Consider the following 19806-nt stretch of genomic DNA (forward strand, 5'->3'; position numbering starts at 1 on the left):
CATGAATGGATTAATGTTAAGTAGCTTTTGTAAGCAAGACTTTAAGTTAAGCTATGTGTTTACAGGAATTGACTTCTAAAGAAATAGGCTATCTATGTATTAGAGTAAAAAGTGTGACCATATTTACATCAGCTTTTCTAGTGTTTTGTGCGTTTATCTCCTATGGTTTATCTAACCTCAGAAATTGCATTCATTTTCCAATATATTTAAGTTAATGTATATTTCGAAGTTCCTAAATGCAGTGTTTGAGTGACACCTGTTGACGAAACTATGAATTGCTTTATTAGGAAAATCAATGATAAGTAAACGAAACCTAAATCATTTAGATAATATTAGTATAGGCTACATTATGCTAATTACAGTTTCACTTTAAACGTAATGTTTCTAAAATCAGTCTGATGATGGAAAAAGTGAAAGCTGCTAACTGGTTGAGGTGACTTCTACTCATGACTTTCTGACAAACATGTTTAAGATGATCCTGTTGTTTGATTAGATTTATTTCACAAGGAACATCTTCTTCTTTAGCAGGGTGCTTATGTTTTGGTGAGCTTGTGTGTCCTCTGCCTCTGCCACCTGAAGTGCTGTTTTATTCACATTATTAGTTGCCTGTAGGTTCGCTCGTTCTCCATTTGTCCAGTTTATTAGTCTCTGTACTGTTCCAACATGCCCAACACGGCAAGCGCAGTGCAGTGGTGTATCTTTATTGTTATCCAGGCAGTTGATCTTGGCACCGTTTTCCAGTAAAAGGCCCACCAGTAGCTCATGACCATGTTCTGCAGCTAAATGCAGAGGATTCCTCCTCCACACGTTCTTATCATCCACAATCTTGCTCTTACCAGATGTGAGAAGAACGCCAGCTACTCTTTCTTTCCCGTTTCGAGCAGCATAATGCAGAGGAGAGCAGCCATCCATGTCCTTAGCTCCGACTTTAGCTTTACCGGCCATCAGTGCTGAAACTGCCTTAGTGTGTCCCTCCATCGCAGCCAGGTGCAGTGGGGTCTTCTTCTTTTTTTCAGTAGCATTGGCGTCGCTCCCAGAAGTGAGTAGCAGCTGTATGACGCCCACTTCACCTTTCGCTGCCGCCCAGTGCAGGGCTGTTCTTCCCTGTCTGTCTTTGACGTGGATGTCGGCCTTGCCCTCCAGCAGTTGGGCGACTGCTTCAGTGTGGCCGCTCTGGCTGGCGAGGTGCAGGGCAGTGAACCCATCCTGTGTGATGGAGTTAATCTGAGCCCCCACACGCAACAACAGTGCCATCAACGCTGGCTGGTTATGTAACGCACTTAGATGGAGAGGGGTCTGATCTTTAGGGCCACTGATGTTTGGGTCTAAGCCCTTATCCAGCAATATCTGGGGTAAAACAGAAGAGTTCAGATTAAAATAGACATAGTTTAACAAGTGTTTAGTGTCCCAAAGGGCAGTTTATTTCAGGTGTTTTAAAAAATTTTGTTGCCCAGGATCATGCCCCTAAAATATGATGATATCATGCTTTCACCATAAAATTGTATTTATTTTTGCCATATGCTTACATTCATGTTTACATTCACCCTTGCAAAGGACCTCAAATGTAAAGGCAGCTGTATACTTTCTTAAATAAAATTCTGTGAGAAAAATATTTATATGTGAAATTATAAATATAAAATGTTTTTTTTCTAAATGAAATTAAATCTTTATTTTATGTTTGTTTGTTTGTTTGCCATTATAAATAAATATAATATTACATTTATTTATAGTGGTTTATTATAATATAATAATTATAGTTTTATATATATATATATATATATATATATATATATATAATTACAAGATAATAATGACAAAATAATACAAGATACAATTAATTATTGAATATTTACAATATATAAATTATTATCTTAGAAGATATTAAAATATTATCCTGAAAATTATTATCTTGTAAGTTGCATCATATTTTCCCTCTACTAAGTAGTAATTTATTATATATATATATATATATATATATATATATATATATATATATATATATATATATATGAATTAAAGTCTAGGGCTATAAATAATCATAATTAGTCTCTTGATATCTGATCAGAAAGCAGAATGAAACAGTAAATATAAAATAAAAAACATCAGTATTAATATCAAATTCACTAAACTTAAATAAATAAATATATAAGTAATAAATAAAAATAAAAATAAAGTAAAAATAAAAATAAATAATAAACATTCAATTATTTAATTAATATAAATTTAACTCTGGCAGCCCTAAAAATACATGTTTTAAATCGTATTGTCTGTTTTCCTGCTTATTGTGTTTTTCCTCTAAAATCTTCCATGAACCCCAACACCCTTGTTTACTCCTTTCTTCCTTATTAATTAATTTATTCATTTGTTAATTAATTTATTTAATTTTTAAATCATTAAGTCATTTACCTGTGCTATTTGCATACTGCCGCTTTGGATAGCCAGGTGAAGTCCAGAGATCTGGTTTGGCAGTCTCTCATCCAGTCTGACCTTTTTTGTGACCAGCACTTTGAAGGCCTCAGCATTCCCCAGCTCTGCGGCTAGAAGCATAGGTGTGTATCCAAGCTCATTACAACTATTAACATCTGCACCATGATCAATTAGCGCAGCCACAACCCCATCCAAGTTCCTCCGTACCGCTTTAAAAAGAGCAGCGGTGATCTCATTCTGAGACATGGACTTCTGGACATACCGCAAAAACAGAGACAACAGAGACTTCCTGTTCAGCTCAAAAGCAGCGTCCACGATCACAGAGTCCACCTGTGCTCCGGCCTTCAACAGCACGGCGGCAGTTTTCTCATTTCCGTGCCGAACAGCATGATAGAGAGCAGTCTTCCTTCGGCCATCTCTAGTATCTACTAAAGCGCCGTTTCGCAGAAGAACCTCTGCCAGTGTTGCGTCATCCTCAATGGCCGCCATGTGCAGAACTGTTGTCTGGTTTTTGAGGCTTTTCTTCTCCTCATGCACTAGAGCTTTGACTGTACTTTCGTGTCCATTTTGAGCAGCCAGATGCAAAGGAGTCTTTGACATTAGGTCAAGAGCATGGATGTCTGCACCAGCCTTCACAAGGGCCAGGGCAACAGCAGTATGGCCTCGTTCTGAAGCTCTGTGCAGGGCAGTATGACCCTCCCTGTCCTTCAGGTTCAGTTTCGCCCCTTGTCTGAGCAGAAAGTACACAATGGCCTCCTTACCATGTTCAGCAGCGAGGTGCAGCAGAGTATCAGTGGATGAGAAAGCAGTATTGACATCCAATCCTCTGAGAAGCTCCTGGAGGAGATATAGATCACCTGAGGATACGGCTTTGAGGATGGAATCATGCTCACTTTCAGATTTGGGGATTTGTTTGATTTGTTCTGTTGAAGATGTAGCCTTATTCGCCAGAGACTTCGGTTGGATGCTTTCAGGAGCAGGTTCCTTGTTGGATTTTGAGTATTTGACAAGACCTTGCTTGTCCTTCTCCAGCAGATATCCTATCAGCTGTCTCCGTGCATCTCTAATGCCCTCATTAACCCCACCTACATAAGTTCTCATGTACTGGTAAAGGTCAGGTTCCACTCGTTTCAGACAAGGGTAGAAGAAGATGCGGCAGGCGCGCTCTCCTCTCGAGATCAAGATGTTTAACATCCTGGAGTTCTTTTCCTCTCGCACAGAGATGCTGGACATCAGCGCTCGGCTGTCAGGTTGAAGAACGCCATTTGAAATGAGGAGATCCAGCAAATCTTCTGTATTGGAAATGCCACTCACCAGCTCGTTCTTCTTCGTCCGAATGACTTCGATCGCATAAGGATTGGTAAAGCTGGTTGAACCCATGTCAGCCTCTGAAGGAAAGCAGTGAGCTTTGGACAAGCAGAGCTGTTCCTGATAGAACTTCATTCTCTACGTCTTTATCACTAAGAACAAATTGTATCTTGGCAACAAGATATAAAGTAAACAAAAGTAAAAATCAGCATTACGATTTGTAACATCCTGATACAAATGATTAATGTTTAAAACCATGAAGCAATAAAAAGCACATTGGTGATCTATCTCGGTAATTACATTTAAAACATTTTTTTGATAAAATGCACAGTTTAGATTCTCTAAAAAACAGATTCTCTGTTTAGATTTCCTGCCTTATCTAATATTACAAGAGACCTGCTACATGGATACTGTAACCATGACATGGATTGTCTTTTGTATTTGAGTTTATAGTGTTAGAACAACAGTGCAGTTTTTTTCAGATATTACCACCCTTGTGAAAAAGAAGTGAGCTCAATTGTATTTAATTTGCACTTGTAATAATACTTCAAATTAATCAAATATAAGAGGCCACCTAAGTGTACTTAAAGTGCACTTTTAATTTTTTAAATCATCTTTTGTGACTTTTGCATTTATTTTGATGTGTTGTCAAAGATACAAAAGCACTTTAAATACTAGTAAAATACTTGATTATAATTTAAATTTGAGTGTGCTATCAAATTTAAAGTTAATATGTTTTAAATGTACTAAATTGCAACTTCATCATTATGTGCAACTACAAATACATTTACTTAGACCTACTTAAGTGTTCAGCTAATTGCATTTAATAGAAACTATATATATATAAATTTGGGATCATAAGATTGTTTATGTTTTTTTAAGGGAGTCTCTTCTGCTCATCAAGGCTGTATTTATTCGATAAAAAAAAAACAGAGGAAAAAAAACCCAGTAATATTGTGAAATCTTATTTCTGTGATGCAGTGCCGAATTTTCAGCATCATTACTCCAATCTTCAGTTTCACACGATCCTTCAGAAATCATGATTTATTATGAGTGTTGAAACTGTTGTGCTGCCTCATATTGTTTTTTGGAACTGTGATATATATATATCACAGTGATATATATATATATATATATATATATCACAGGTCCCCAAAAAAATATAAAGCGGCACAACGGTTTCCAACATTGATTATAAATCTGCATATTAGAATGATTTCTGAAGGATCACGTGACACTGAAAACTGAAGTAATGATGCTGAAAATTCAGCTTTGATCACAGGAATAAATTCTATTTTAAAGTATATTAAAATAGAAAACTATTATTTTAAATTGCAATAATATTTCACAAAATAAAATTGTTTTCTGTATTTTTATCAAATATACAGCCTTGATGAGCAGAACAAACTTCTTTAAAAACAGTAAAAATCTCACAGATCCCAAACTTTTGAGCGGCAGTGTATATATATATATATATATATATATATATATATATATATATATATATATATATATATATATATTTTTTTTTTTTTTCTTCTTTTTTCTGTGATAAGTTAAATCAATATATGTGCATGACTACATAACACTGTGTAACCTAACTGTACTTTAGGTAGCTATAAAGCAGGTCGCTTTTCAGTGCCTTTGCTCATATATACGCATTCTAGGAAAGTCCTTGCTTCACTTTGCGTTATTGTATTTTGATAATGCGTCGGATAAATGATCAATCCCCTCGTTCCCAAAACTAAAAGTGCACTACAGGTCTGTGTCAGTCAGTCTATGGAGATTAGTCCGAGCCGAGGAGTTCCTTTTCCCGTAACACACACCCACTGCTTCAGATGACGTAGGTCTTCCGACCGCGCGCTCTCCTAATATGGATAGGTAGGTGCCGGTTTTCCGGTATGATGTCATCGCTTGCCAAGTTTGGCCAGTGAAATAAGAGGATCTAAAAGATGCTAAATATTAATCTGTGTTGGTGACCTGAATATGAAATTAGAGTTTTACTTGCCTCCTTTGTGTGTTACACACGTCAAAAATAAAGAAAAGGAAAACGAGGCAATACAGGCTTGCGATCAGAAGTGCGAATTCAAAACATTTCATAGGGTCTATGTATTTGACTAACGCAGAGATCGATTTTATGCATGTATATTTAATATAGGCTACTTTATTTGAGATATTTTAGGTGAATATAAATGCTGATATATGTCACCCCCTGTAATGAATTCTATTCAAAGAAGACTGGTTTCTTTGGGCGTTTAGTCAAGCAGAAGTTAAGTCTCTGAAATTCCCCATCACTGCTCTGAGCAGAATCCAAGAAACTGAAATCACAAAAGAAACTCGTCGTCTATTCAAGGGGCTGCTTCAGAGAAACCCAGGGTTTTTCTTTGCTTTTTAAGGTTTGGAATCTTTAATATACAAAAAGATCAAATGAATTAACATTTTATTATTAACCTATTATTACTTCTTGCAAAATGTCATATTCACCGCAGTAAATTCACTCATCAAAATCCTTTATTTGTTGTTTTTAAAAAAAGAGGTTCAACAGTATATCTTCCAAGAATCTTAAAGCTGTTAAAACAATGAATTTATTTCATCTTTTTCATTTATTTTGTAAAATCTTTCGTTTTGTATTATTTATTTATTGTTATATACATGTTTAAATGGTGCTTTGCATGTAATGTCACCTCTTTATAAGTAATGTTGATATTTTATGTACTATTATCTTTCGTACCTTGGCATTAATTAAAAAACAAAAAAACAAAACAAAGGGGGCTGCTTCAGATTTACCGAATGCAAGCCGACGGCGCCCTCTGCTGGTGCAAAGAGGATTGCTGCTGAAATTGTGTTTAATGAACACCTTTGTAGGCAAACATGCACGAACCATGGAGAACTTCTTTTTTTTTTTTTAGTCGACACAATAATGTGCCAACGATTAGCGAAATTAATACTTTGTTTCAACAATTTACTTCTACATTGTTTGATGATGATTGTTTGTTAGATGCGGTGTTATTACATTTCGAGGGGTGAGAACCAGAAAGGCGTAAGTGACATTTCACCAACTTTACAGGAGAGCCAAAACAAAACTTTTACCATAGTTTGATCTGACTTTGTGTACGGATTTCAATTGTTTATAATAAAAATGTGTACACTCATGGATGACAGTACGTTTGCCAGCAGAAAGAGCTCATTAAGAGCTTTCATATATACTGTATATATATCCATTTCACCAAAAATGTCACTTACGCTCTTCTGGTCCTCACCCCTCGATTTGAAAATTAATCATTTCCTCGTTTTAATAATTTTTTATATAATTTAATTTGCCATTTCATCCAGTTCATATTCAGAATACATACTGTCATTATTAGGCTACTATTGAATAATTATTATGGGTTCAATTGTTGTTGTTTTTTACATCCTCTGCTAGTATATTCAAACCTGTATGTGGATTTTGCCCAACAAGCAGTCTCTCCCAAAACATGTTACTACAAGTTTGTCTTGGTGCACACACACACACACACACACTCGACCTCCATTAAGTCAACAGAGACAGTTTTTCGTTTCACATACTTTATTACAGTTCATAAATATTGATTAGTTTCTGAGGTGCTCAGAAAACAAACATAAAAAATGATATTGTACTTTACAAATGGTAAACTTAAGTACTCTTGGTTGATCTTATTTACAAATAACAATGAGTGAAACCTCATTAATGAACTTTTTCAGAAAAAAAAGGAACTGCTGAAGTTGGACTAACTCAAAGAAAAAGTCAATTCCATTCAGTTTAAGAACAAAAAGTACAACATGTAACTCAGAAGTCAGGCAGCTTTTATCAAAAGTTTAGCGGACACAACTTCCTGCTTGGTGAGCCAGACATTTATATCCCTATTGTACGGCAGTCACGTCCCCTGATTTACTCCTATAATACTGAGTGCTCCTTTGAAGCGTATGGGTCCATGCACAACCTGGTCGAAGTGAACAAGGATAAGTCTCTTTTCTCGTCAGAAAGTAAAGCGTGTAACAGAGTGAGTCTCATGCCCTCTGTCGCTGTCTCTGTCGGACTGAGTTCGTGAAGTTTGCACTCCCCAAAAGTCCAGTCAGAACATCCTTTTACGGCACGCGGCCGGCCGGACGGACGGTCGCGGTCCCAGCGAGCTAATGCCAGCAGCCAGCGCCGGCTCGCAGACATCTAGCCCCTGAACTTTGTCCCTTGCGTCTATTAAAGTGAACTCAAATGTCCTTCGGTTCTTCTCAGAACGTCTGCAGCTGTTGTGTCAACATGAGCTGGCAGCCGCTGTTGACGTGGTTCATGACTTTCTGCTTGAGCTGGGCCACTTGCTCGCGCAGCATGTTTGCGGTGGACGCCAGCTCGGAGTTCTGGGACTTTAGGTTTTTGACTTTATCCTCCAGCCGGGAGATCCTCTCCAGCTTCCTCTTCCGGCATTTGGACGCGGCGATCCGGTTCCTCATGCGCTTTCTCTCGGCTTTAATCCGCTCCTGGCTCTCCATGTCTATGGGGGAGAGAGGTGGCGTCTCGCCGGGCATCTCGGGCACCGTTTGGGGCTCCTCCTTCAGCGCCTGAAGCCGCGGGTGCTGGACGGTGTGCTGCGGCGGGGCGCTGGTGTAGTTCATCGCGGGGTTGGCGGTGCTGATGGCGGGGTTGAAAGTGTTCAGGTCCGCGTACACTGGAGGGTCGGAGCGCATGGAGGAACTGAACACCGCGCCGCCTGCCATGGACGAAACGGGTGCCATGCTGTTGTTGATGGTCGTTTGGGGAGCCGAGGTGACGTTGGGCATGTGCTGGTGATGCAGCTCGGCCAGTGCCCTCACGAAGCCCTCCGCGAAGCCCTCCTGCTCGTCCGTCACGTTCTTGGGACACAGAAACTGGGTCGGAGTCGGCGTCGTGGTGATCAGGCCGTTGCTGGACTGGATGATGAGCCGCTCCAGCTCCGGCGAAGCCAGTTTGAGCAGCCCCACGTCGGGGGAGGTGAGGATGTCGTTGGCTTTGGCCCTCAGGTGGGGCTTCAGGTTGCCGGCTGGGTCGGTCAGATTCAGCGTCATGTTGTGTTTCAGAGCCTTGTGGCTGTATCCAAAAGTAGCGCTGTCATGCTGAGAGAAAGCGCTGTTTAGAGAGTCATCGTAGAAAGTAGTTTCCATCTTGGTAGACATAGAAGAGAAAACGAAACTTTTTAGTTCAAAAGTAGTCTTTCACAAACTCAAGCAGTGTCCGCTTTCAGAAACGAGCGCCGCGCTCTCAGAGACAAAAGCGAGAAGAATCGCAAAGTTCGTAAACTCCCCGTCCCGCGAGAAACTTACTGCGTAAAAGTTATCGCGCAGCGTCCCGAACTCTTCTTCTCGCGGACAGAGCGCTCTTCTTCCACCGCCGCGCGGCTCAAAGATGCCAGTGGACAAACAGCGCTGAGCCGAAAAGTTTTCTTGTTTATTTTAGCTCAGGTTGTGTTGCCTAGATGTTTCACTGTGGCGAGATCTGTATACTCTGAGCTTCTCCAGCGTGGAGGCAAACCTTATCTGCTACCGCTGCCCCACTAAAAATAGCAATGATGTCATGCGCGCCGTCTCTTATTGGCTGGAGGCGATTTACTGGGCGTTCCACAATTTCAGATAAGGCGCGTTGCCTAGACGACCACCCAGAAGATTCTTCTTTTCGCGGTGGCTGATGGGATGAGGTAATGCTGTAAGTGGTGCATTGTGGGATTACGTATTGTTTTTGAATATCTGGTTACCCGCTTAGCTGTTTTAGACCGTGGCAATGGCGGGATACAAAGAAGCCGAGCTCTGTATAGCGTGCTACTTTTATAACGCAAACTTTCACTTTAATAGATGTCACGAGGTCTCGTTTGAGAAGAAGTGAGTGCGTGCGTTTGAGAGTTGGGCAATTTCACTCGTGAGTTTCACAAGACTCGGCCGTCCGTCCCGTAAGAACATGTGAACTGTCAGCTTTGATATAAATGGGAGTTGTTTAGGTAGGTTAAGATACACGCTCATGTGGCGCGAAGAAACAGCGCAATGGTCTGGTGTTCGATGGCAAAGTGCATTTGCTCCGTCAGCCAATGGTTTTGAAAAGGGGCGTGTCTTATTGTGGAGTGACAGCGTGCCACAAGGTCCATCGGCCGTCTCCGTGACAGTCCCTAGAGATCCTCTCAAAAGTACACACTCCCGTCTTAAACGTCACTGTTCAAACCACAACCGCAAACTAATCGAATTCAACGTGACAATCGCTAAGTGACATTAAAGAATGATTCATTTGACTTTGGGATATTTTTAAGTTTTAAGCCTATGTAAATACATGTTTATTTGTATTTAGTAATGAGATGGACGTTGCTATTTTGTTTGTAGCCATGTACTGTAACTGTTACATAAAAGTATCTCGGATTCTACAATTTTAGGAAAACCATACAAAAGCAATCTGAGCGATAGTGCATCTATAAAACAGGGATAAGATCGTTTTTACTGACCAGCGGGACTTGACTATGGTCTCTGGCACGTTTCACTTTGTTGCGACAGATCAAGTGGTCGAGCAAGTAAACATGACCTTAAGCGTCACTCAATACAAATGATGGACTTTAATACACAGACTATTCTTGTTCTCTTTAGTTTAACACTCACTATATTTACTTTGTCCAAATATATGCCAGTCAATGTTACATCAGTGTTCATTTGCTCTGATATTATTTTTGTTCAAATTCAACATAAAAGCTATTTAGGAACCATCCGTTTTTTTTATAGAATATAATTAGAATATAATTCTTTATTTTAGTGAACTTACCCACAGTCAGATCTAAGATACAATCTTAGTACAATCAGCATAGTCTACATAACAATATGCAATGCATTATGATGATGATCATGATGATTGCTCTACTACTACTATAATAAATAAATATAAGAATTACAAAATATATGAACTAACTAATATTTCAAAGTGAAGAAAGAGCCAATTTATACTTATTTAGATTTTTTTTTTTTAATTGAATTTAAATTTCATCTCAATTTGTACTTCAGTTTTCATGAATCAAAGGAATTAGATGTGGCTTTTGGATGGATTATGCAATATTTACTGTCAGATTTATTGGAATTTCTATTGGGTTTTTAAAAATCTTTTATCATTCATAGTTCAAGTGCACAAAGGTCAGATGAGGGTTTTATTGTAAATTAAAGGTCATGACCAGATCGAAGCATCCTGCATCCTCTTTCTGATCACCACACATGTCTGCATCACTAATGCAGGCAACAGGGGATGTCCAGAGTTACGAAAAAGTCATCTTTGTTTTTGTACTACACAGAAACACAACCCAGACCAAACGTAGAAAACTGCAGCTTGCCTGTGAAACCAGCTCCTCTCTGCTTGCTTCTTTCCTTTTTTAGCTTTCCTTGTCAACTTTCTTACTGGTGTACTTTGTTACATGTTAGTGTATGTTACAAAATCCAGGTGTACATTTCCTTTTTAAGCGTGCCGTGTCATCCACTGTTCATCTTAAAGTGACAGGTCGTCACTATCACCTGCTTTACTGAACATAAACTGTACTACAACTGCAGTGTAGAGCAGTTACATCTATAGTGTATGACAGTGACTCTAATATAAACTTTCTTTATTTTTATATAAATTTTTTTCTGTTTATACAAGAATCTTAATGTTTATGTTATTACTACTTATATCTTTCAGTGTCTGAGCCACCCAGATAGAGGCTGGTACATGGACAGGGTACCCTTGCACCCATGGAAAAAGCAATTATTTATACATCAGTGTATATACTCTTTAATATGGCTGTTGGGTTAATATCAGATATCCATGGACTGTGCATGGTGTGTTTTCTTTGACATGCGTCCTGTCGTTATTTGCAGTAACTTAGCCTCTGGCCGCCCAGTCGTCTCAGCAGTGGTCCGTCCGTCTACGAGGAGGGTATTGTGTAAATATGGCCCTGTCACCCGCTTCTGAGACGGTGCTGTAGTAATTGCCCTCCGCCACATGCTGAATTTGTGAAAACTGAACACACAGCGCCGAATTCATACAAACATACATGTTCACTCAGCTGTAATTTGCTGTGTTGTTAATCAGGTTAAAAAGAGTTTAGTTTTGTTAAAGGGTGTGTTCGCTTCACTTTCTAAATCAGCCATGTTGTCCATTACCATTAGTAGAATGGGAACGTTTTGTTTTACTAGAACTTGTTCGTCCATATATAACATCCAGTTACATTCTGTTCTTGGTCACGCCTAATACGGAAATAAAACCAAATGTATTGTAATGAAATGCTTAGTGCATTCTTGATATGATGTTTTATTTGCACACCTGAAATTCCTTTTTTAAAATATGTATTTTAATCCATTGTCTTCATTTTTTAAATTTACTTTTTACTTATATGAAATATGATATTATTTTACAAAAGATATTGGTGATGTCTCATTTGTCACTGAACAACATGGATATGTATATATATATATATATATATATATATAGTCTTTTGTCAATGTTAGTTAATAATACATTTGTTCATTGTTCGTTCATGTTAGTTCACAGTGCATTAACTAATGTTAACAAATACAACTTTTAATTTTAAAAATGCATTAGTAAATATTTAAATTAACATTAATTATGTCTAATAAATGCTGTAGAAGTATTGTTTATTGTTAGTTCATGTTAACTAATGTTGTTAACAAATGAAACCTTATTGTAAAGTGTTGCCAGGATTTGTAGACTATTAATTATATAAATTAATATTAGTGGAATAATCAATTATAATTTATTCAGTCGCTCCATTCAGCGGACTGACATTTCATCGTCCATGTATCCAACCTAAGAAAATCATACTGTTCCAGTTTCACTCAAAATCACTCCTATTCTTAAAAAGCCAAATCTGGACCCAGCTGACTACGCTAATTATCGTCCGATCTCCAACCTAGCATTTGTTTCTAAAATCATGGAAAAGTTGTTGCCACTCAGTTTCAGTCATTTCTAGCTCACAACAAACACTTTGATATATTTCAGTCAGGTTTTCGTTCGCAACACAGTACTGAAACTACTTTAGTAAGGGTTATAAATGATCTCCTTCTTTCTGGTGATTCGGGCAACCTTTCCATACTCTTATTACTCAAGCTTTTGACACTGTCTCTCATAATCTAGTACTTATGCGCCTCTCAGAGATTGGCATCTTGGGAGCTGCATTAGGCTGGTTTTCCACCTATTTGACGGACAGACAATACTACATCACTATACATAACTACAAATCTTCCACTGTCCCTCTTAAACAGGGTGTGCCACAGGGCTCAGTTTTAGGGCCATTATTATTTCTCATTTATATTATGCCCCTTGGACAAATTATTCTCTGCCATGGTTTTCAGTATCACTGCTATGCCGATGATATTCAGATATATACTTCTTGCTGACCTGAATCTATTCACCAGACTGCTACTCTATTGACGTGTCAACGAGTTAAAAACCTGGCTTAACTCCGACTCTGTCAGCTTGAATTTGACAAAAACAGTTTTACTTGACAAAGTTTTACTTATCGGTCCCCCAACTGTAACAAAAAACATAACTAATCCCCCTAAAATCAATTTTTCCAACTGCCACCGTCAAAAACTTAGGTATCATTCTTGACTCTTCACTAAATCTAGATGCTTATATTAGCAAACTCTCCAAAGCTGCATTTTTTCAACTACGATGTATTGCCAAACTCCATTCCTTCATGTTTGATGCTGAATCATTAGTACATGCATTTATCACATCTCGCCTTGACTACTGTAACTCTCTTTTTTTCTGGATTACCAGCATGCTCCATCTCCCGTTTGCAATATATTCAAAACGCTGCTGCAAGTATGTTAACGTACACCAAACGGTCTGCTCATATCACTCCTATTCTTTTTAACCTCCACTGGCTACCCGTGTCCTCTCGTATCATTTATAAAATTCTTCTGCTTACCTTTAAGTCACTTCACGGTCTTGCACCTACTATCTCTCTGACCTACTTTCTCCATATACTCCTTCTCGTCTACTTCGATCATCTGGAGGGGATCTCTTTTGTGTTCTGAGATCTCGCCTTTCTTCTATGGGAGGGAGATCTTTAGGGAGATCTTTCTCTGTTATGGCCCCTAAATTTTGGAACTCATTGCCCCTGTGTCCGATCTATAACCAAACTGCACGAATTTAAGTCTAAACTCAAAACGTATCTGTTCAACCAATATTATCGGTCATTATCTGTTTCTTCCTAAACTGTTATGGTTTAAAGTAGGGGTGTCAACGTAAACGCGTTAACGCATGCGATTAAAGGCTATAAATAGCATATTTTAACAACAATAAACGACCAAATTCCACATGTGATCGCAAAAGGAAGTTATTACAAACACTTGATGGTGGTTTGAAGTGAGTTCTGAATAAAAGTGTACTATTAATCTCATAAATTGTCTTATTTAGCATGATGCTAATGTTAGCTCTAATGCACCTGCAGGAAAGGTCCAATTCTTCTTCATAATGCATTTTGTCATAATACTTCACGTAAGGTCGCAAGAAATGTTTTGTTGTATTTATTTAGAAATACTTTTGATAAAAGTTGGGTAAATGTATACTGGGATCGAAGCGATGTGGCTTGATAAACGTTTTATTGTCAGTTTAAAGGCTGATAATGGCTGAATAAAAACAAAAGAATAACGATAAAAGAATTATAAGGATTATGTCTCATAGCTGGCGGAAGTGTGAAATATTCTGTTTCCTTAAACTAGTTTGTCATGCATTTCTTTATTTCAACACATTAAATCCTAGTATATTAAATTTGTGATTAATCATGATTAATCACAGTCCATGACTGATTAACGCGATTAAATTTTTTAATCGATTGACAGCACTAGTTTAAAGCTCTATCTGATTGTTTGCTGTATTTGACTATATGTATTATTACTATGGTTTGCAACTGAAACCGCATGTCCTGGACTTGACAAATGTCTACTGTCTATCTATATATGTATTGATTGTTTATATTGCTTTTGTCATTGTGAAGTGTCCTTGAGCTTGGGAAAGGTGCTACACAAATTAAACTTATTATTATTATTATTATTATTATTATTATATGAATTAACCAACTTGCCAAGATGAAAAATAGTTACTGATTGCATTGAGATTGTGTATAGGAATATCAGACATCATGATAACATATATTTTCAGGACACTGGTTATATTTTTATGTGGCTTTTATCTCTTGACGGACTTGCTGAGTCTCATTTCACACAAACAAACTGCCATCTTGTGTCCCAGTTTTTGATGTTTTATAGATGATTAACATTAGACCTGTACTTTTGTTGCAGTGTTTGTCTTGTTGTATGACATTAAAACTGACTATTTTCTTCTTAGCAGTTGATTTCAGAGAATATTCAGGTAAAATTATATAATAATATAATAGTTATTATATATAAATGAACCGTTTTCTTTAGCACCAGAACTGCTGTGCATTTAAGTTTGTGAATCATGTTATATATGAGCCGAGCGGAGCTTGAGGAACAGCTGCCTGGTCATGTCCTCTGCCCCGCTGCACCCTGCTCTGTTTTAATGCCAGTCTGTCCGATCCCTCATAAAAGCCCATTGTGGTCCCAGGCCTGTCACTATGTGCCTGTAATTAGTGTTCTGTAGTTCATTGCCCTCGAGCCCATGGTCAGAAATCACTAGGGTCCTAATGGAGGGCTGGGCAAAGGTCACAGAGTAATCCTGTCATATCCAAGCCATTGTCAGGAGTCCACAGCCATCTTAACGGCGTCTCCTGCCTCAGAGTCAAACTAAATCAGAGTACTGGCGCTAGCTGGACAGACTCAAAGAGCACACTGGACAGGTAAGCCTGTGGGGGTCGTAGGGTTTATTTGTGGAAGAGAATAGGCTGTTTTATGGATCACGGCTCAGTAATAACCTAATTTTTAGGGATGCTTGCCTCATTATTAGGGTCAGGGGTTTGTTCTAAATCGATTGAGCTACAGACATGAATGATGCATTAAAGTTTGCAGCTTGTTGAGTAGAAATTTGCTATAACTTTTAAGACTTATGATTTTCACTTTTGATGATAAAAGGGACATTTTAGGAAGGACCTGTGATTTTGGTCTTCTTTGACGTTTTCCAACCTCAACCCTATTATTTTCAGCTAAAATTATTATATATATATATATATATATATATATATATATATATATATATATATATATATATACATACACACACACACACATATATATATATATATATATATATATATATATTACTTTAAATGACTTGTAATAAAATAAACAATAAACATGAACTTTAAATATATATTTATAAATATTTATTGTGTTATTTAGCTGTATTATATATATATATATATATATATATATATATATATATATATATATACTAATGTAATAAAATAAACATTAACTATATTAACTATTTCTCATATTGCTTTAGTTTAAATCGAAGTACTGAAAATAAATCAACTAAAATTTAATAATAACCATATAGACATGAAAAAAATCGAATAAAATGTAATAAAATGACAAAAACATAACAAAATTACTAAAATTTTAACTAAAATGAAAATGACAAAAATACAGAAATAAATTAAAATTAAAATAACAGAAATATATAAATCTCAAAATCTAATTCAAAATATTGATGACAACTATAAAAGTAATAATGCTAAAATAGCCTTGCAACACCTTAGGAACCACTCAAAATATTTATTTATTTATTTTTTTTTTCAGAAAATGAAAAATTCTTGACTTGATGATTTTCCTAATCTCTATTACAAATATTGCACATATACTAGCCTACAAAGGCAAAACACAGTTAGTACGTCAACACTGGAACTGAGAAAATGGCTTAAAAGTTTTTTAATTGAATTTGTTATTGATTTGATACCAATTTTCACACTCCATTTCTCTGAATCTGAGCAAATTTGAGCTAAACCCGTCTGTCACAGAACAAATCACAAGAGACCTGAAAACTCAATTTTCATAAAATGCATAGTGAGTTTTGTTTTTGTAGGGCACTATATATTTCCAAGTTAGTTGCTGATAAGAGACTGATCATCTAAACCAGTTTTAGAAAGCCATTTTTCACCTTGGGTTGCTTTGTCGAGCCTCTCCTTGATAATTTTGGACTAAATCTTACCTCAATCTCATTCAGTTTTTTTTTTTTTTCATGTTTCATAACACATTCCATCGGGACAAAGGCGGAGATGTTTCGAGATGCATGTTTGTTCATGACTGTGACTTTAAACCAACTGAAATATTCATACAACTTCTCATTCATCTATTCATAAACTCCTCTAATTTTGAATTACAGTGAATGAAAGATTGATAAAGCAAGCTGATTGTGAAGGCATGTGGCTTTTCATTCATAACCATTTCCTTGGGGAAAAAAAATACAACAAACTGGAGCAGGTGAAGAGGGAGATAAAGCCGAACACTGCCTCCATGTTCAGTGTTTTTACTTAATGCTTAAAGCATTACAATAAAGCCTTGCACGAAAGATGGAGCACTCAGTGGTAAAATAGAAAATAAAAATGTCATTTATCCATAACATGTCCATAAGCTTTATGTTTCAATACAAATATTTTAAGTTAAATTCAACATTTAAATATAAATGATCAATGTATTTTTTTATTATTTTAGCTGCTGTGAATGTGAAACAATTCTTTTTTACAACTTTTAATCACCTTTTATCCTTTATTAACTGGTTTAAATTTTCCTGCAGTCGAATGAAATGATTTTTAACTACATTTATAAAAGTTCAAATAAAATAAATATAACACTTCCTAAAAGTATTTCATCTTGACTACCAGTTGATGATGTATAATGTCTCCTCTAATTATTTCTCACATTTTTTAGTGCTTATTTTGAGTTGGAGTGCAGCACAGTCTTTACAAAAAATAAAATTTATTGTTCTGCAGGCGGGCATATGGTGGACAGTGGTTGGAAATCTTGGGATTGATGTGTTTGGGTTATTTATTGTACTTCTTCACCAAGGACTGACAAAACACTCGCTCAGACCCACAGCTTAACTCTAGCAGTCGTTGTGCCCACCACATAGTTGGCAGCGGTATGAGACACTAGCTGAGCTAATGTGGTGTATGATAACATCTCCTTCTGCCATGTGCAGGAAGGGGGGATGCGGTTTGGTTGTTATTTTGTGATGTCCAGGTTTTTGTGGTTTCACTGAGGTTGTCTGAGTCCTAAACTCTGTATTTACACTGTGCCAAGTCCAACTTTCATTCAAAAAAAAAATTACAAAAATTTACCGGAAAAATTGGTTGGTTCACATATATGTGTTAATGTACACAATAGATAAATTAAAATGCAATTCAAATATACAGTGACTTTTTATATTGCTAAAGTTCCTTCAAGTAAAAAATGGTCTATCCTCATATATTCTGTAGAAGAAAAACCTAAATAGTCAGGAATAATCTTAATAATAATAATAATATACGTATATATTAATGTGTGTGTATGTATATATGTGACCCTGGAGCACAAAACCAGTCATAAGTAGCACTGGTATGCTTGTAGCAATAGCCAACAATATTGTATTGGTCAAAATGATAGATTTTTCTTTTATGCCAAAAATCATTAGGATATTAAGTAAAGATCATTTAGTAAATTTCCTACCATGAATATATCAAAACTTATTTTTTCATTAGTAATATGCATTGCTAAGAACTTCATTTGGACAATTTTAAAGGCGATTTTCTCAATATTTAGAATTTTTTTTTTTTTTTTTTGCACCCTCAGATTCCAGATGTTCAAATAGTTGTATCTCAGCCAAATTTTGTCCTATCCTAACAAACCATACATCATTGGAAAGCTTATTTATTCCAAAAAAAAAAAGACCCTTGTGACTGGTTTTGTGGTCCAGGGTCAGATATGTGTGTAGCATACAGCATATTAATAATATTTTAGTAAGTCATGTGCTACCAACATGCAAAAAACAAAACAAAACAAAACAAAAACACTAAACTAAACAAAGAAAACATAACAATAAAATAATTTTTAAAAAAAAAGTTAAATTATGATAAAATAAAGGCTAATAAAATTACAGATATCAAATAAGTTGAATTTATTTATTTATTTGTTTATTTATGTATTTTTTTTTCACCTTCCGATTGTAGAATGTCATGTGCAAACCCTCAAAATGCAATATTTATAAATTAAGAATTCATAATATTTATATTAAATAACTGATTGCTTTAAATACGTATTCATACTTTTTTTGGTCACTTAAATATAAGGTGTAAGGAAAATATGTTAATACTTTTTACTTTATGGTTTTGCCACTTAACTGTTTGAGTCATTAAATGTATTTATTTTTTATTAAATGTACACTTTTATTTTATTTTTCTTCAATTTATGTATTCAATTTATGTACATGAATACAAAGAGTAACTTGGAACATCATGTATTTTATGCTAGATTTGTCCTTTTCTTTATCATGGGCACTCTTATTTGTCATTGACCTTCATACTGTAGAAACACATTCTGTGCTGTTATTCTAATGTATTTCACTTCTTGTTCATATTCTTCTGTGCAGCCCAGCTGAATTAAACCGGCACAAGTGGGGGTGTGACCCATGCCATTGTGTTTGTGCAGAATATGGACTCTCTTCCTCTCTCTCCTCTTCTTTTTGCCACCTACGCCATCCTGTGTTCTTGTTCCTATCAACAGAGCCTGTTTATGCTCAGGCTAACTCTGATAAGACAGAATGTTGTGTTTGTCTTTTTAGTCATTCGGCACTAGCCTTGTATCAATTTCATTATCTGTTTGCGCACACACTCACGCTCATATACAATCTCTGTATGGCTATCCTTACTACAACTACAGGGCAGGAAATCCGTTGCCTTGAAAACAGTCAGTGGAACTCCATTGTGTTGGTTTGTTCTTTCCAGAAAAACCCAGTGCCCACGTGAGAGGAGTGAACTTCCTGAGCATTTTCTGTTACACAGCGAGGACACGCCACCAACCCCCAACTCTTTTTTTTGTTTTGTTTTGCTCAATAACACACACACTTGTCTATAACTCATTGTTTGGAAGCCCTAGTTCTCCAGGACC

The 19806-nt window shown here is 36.5% G+C and overlaps 2 protein-coding genes across 2 annotated transcripts; both read right to left on the minus strand.

Annotated features, from left to right (window-relative positions):
• Positions 1-433: 433 nt before the first annotated feature.
• Positions 434-3807, minus strand: caiap (CARD- and ANK-containing Inflammasome Adaptor Protein). Its single transcript, XM_058756586.1, has 2 exons — positions 2407-3807; positions 434-1347 (listed from the first exon to the last, which is right to left on the minus strand). The coding sequence occupies exons 1-2, from the start codon at positions 3805-3807 to the stop codon at positions 496-498; spliced, it is 2253 nt and encodes a 750-aa protein (XP_058612569.1). The 3' UTR covers positions 434-495.
• A 3478-nt stretch (positions 3808-7285) lies between these two features.
• Positions 7286-9254, minus strand: jun (Jun proto-oncogene, AP-1 transcription factor subunit). The gene is made up of 2 exons (XM_058756868.1): positions 9049-9254; positions 7286-8889 (listed from the first exon to the last, which is right to left on the minus strand). The coding sequence occupies exon 2, from the start codon at positions 8887-8889 to the stop codon at positions 7984-7986; it is 906 nt and encodes a 301-aa protein (XP_058612851.1). The 5' UTR covers positions 9049-9254; the 3' UTR covers positions 7286-7983.
• Positions 9255-19806: the final 10552 nt, after the last annotated feature.

Source organism: Onychostoma macrolepis, chromosome 20 (genome assembly GCF_012432095.1).
Source record: "Onychostoma macrolepis isolate SWU-2019 chromosome 20, ASM1243209v1, whole genome shotgun sequence".
NCBI classification, from domain to species: domain Eukaryota; kingdom Metazoa; phylum Chordata; class Actinopteri; order Cypriniformes; family Cyprinidae; genus Onychostoma; species Onychostoma macrolepis.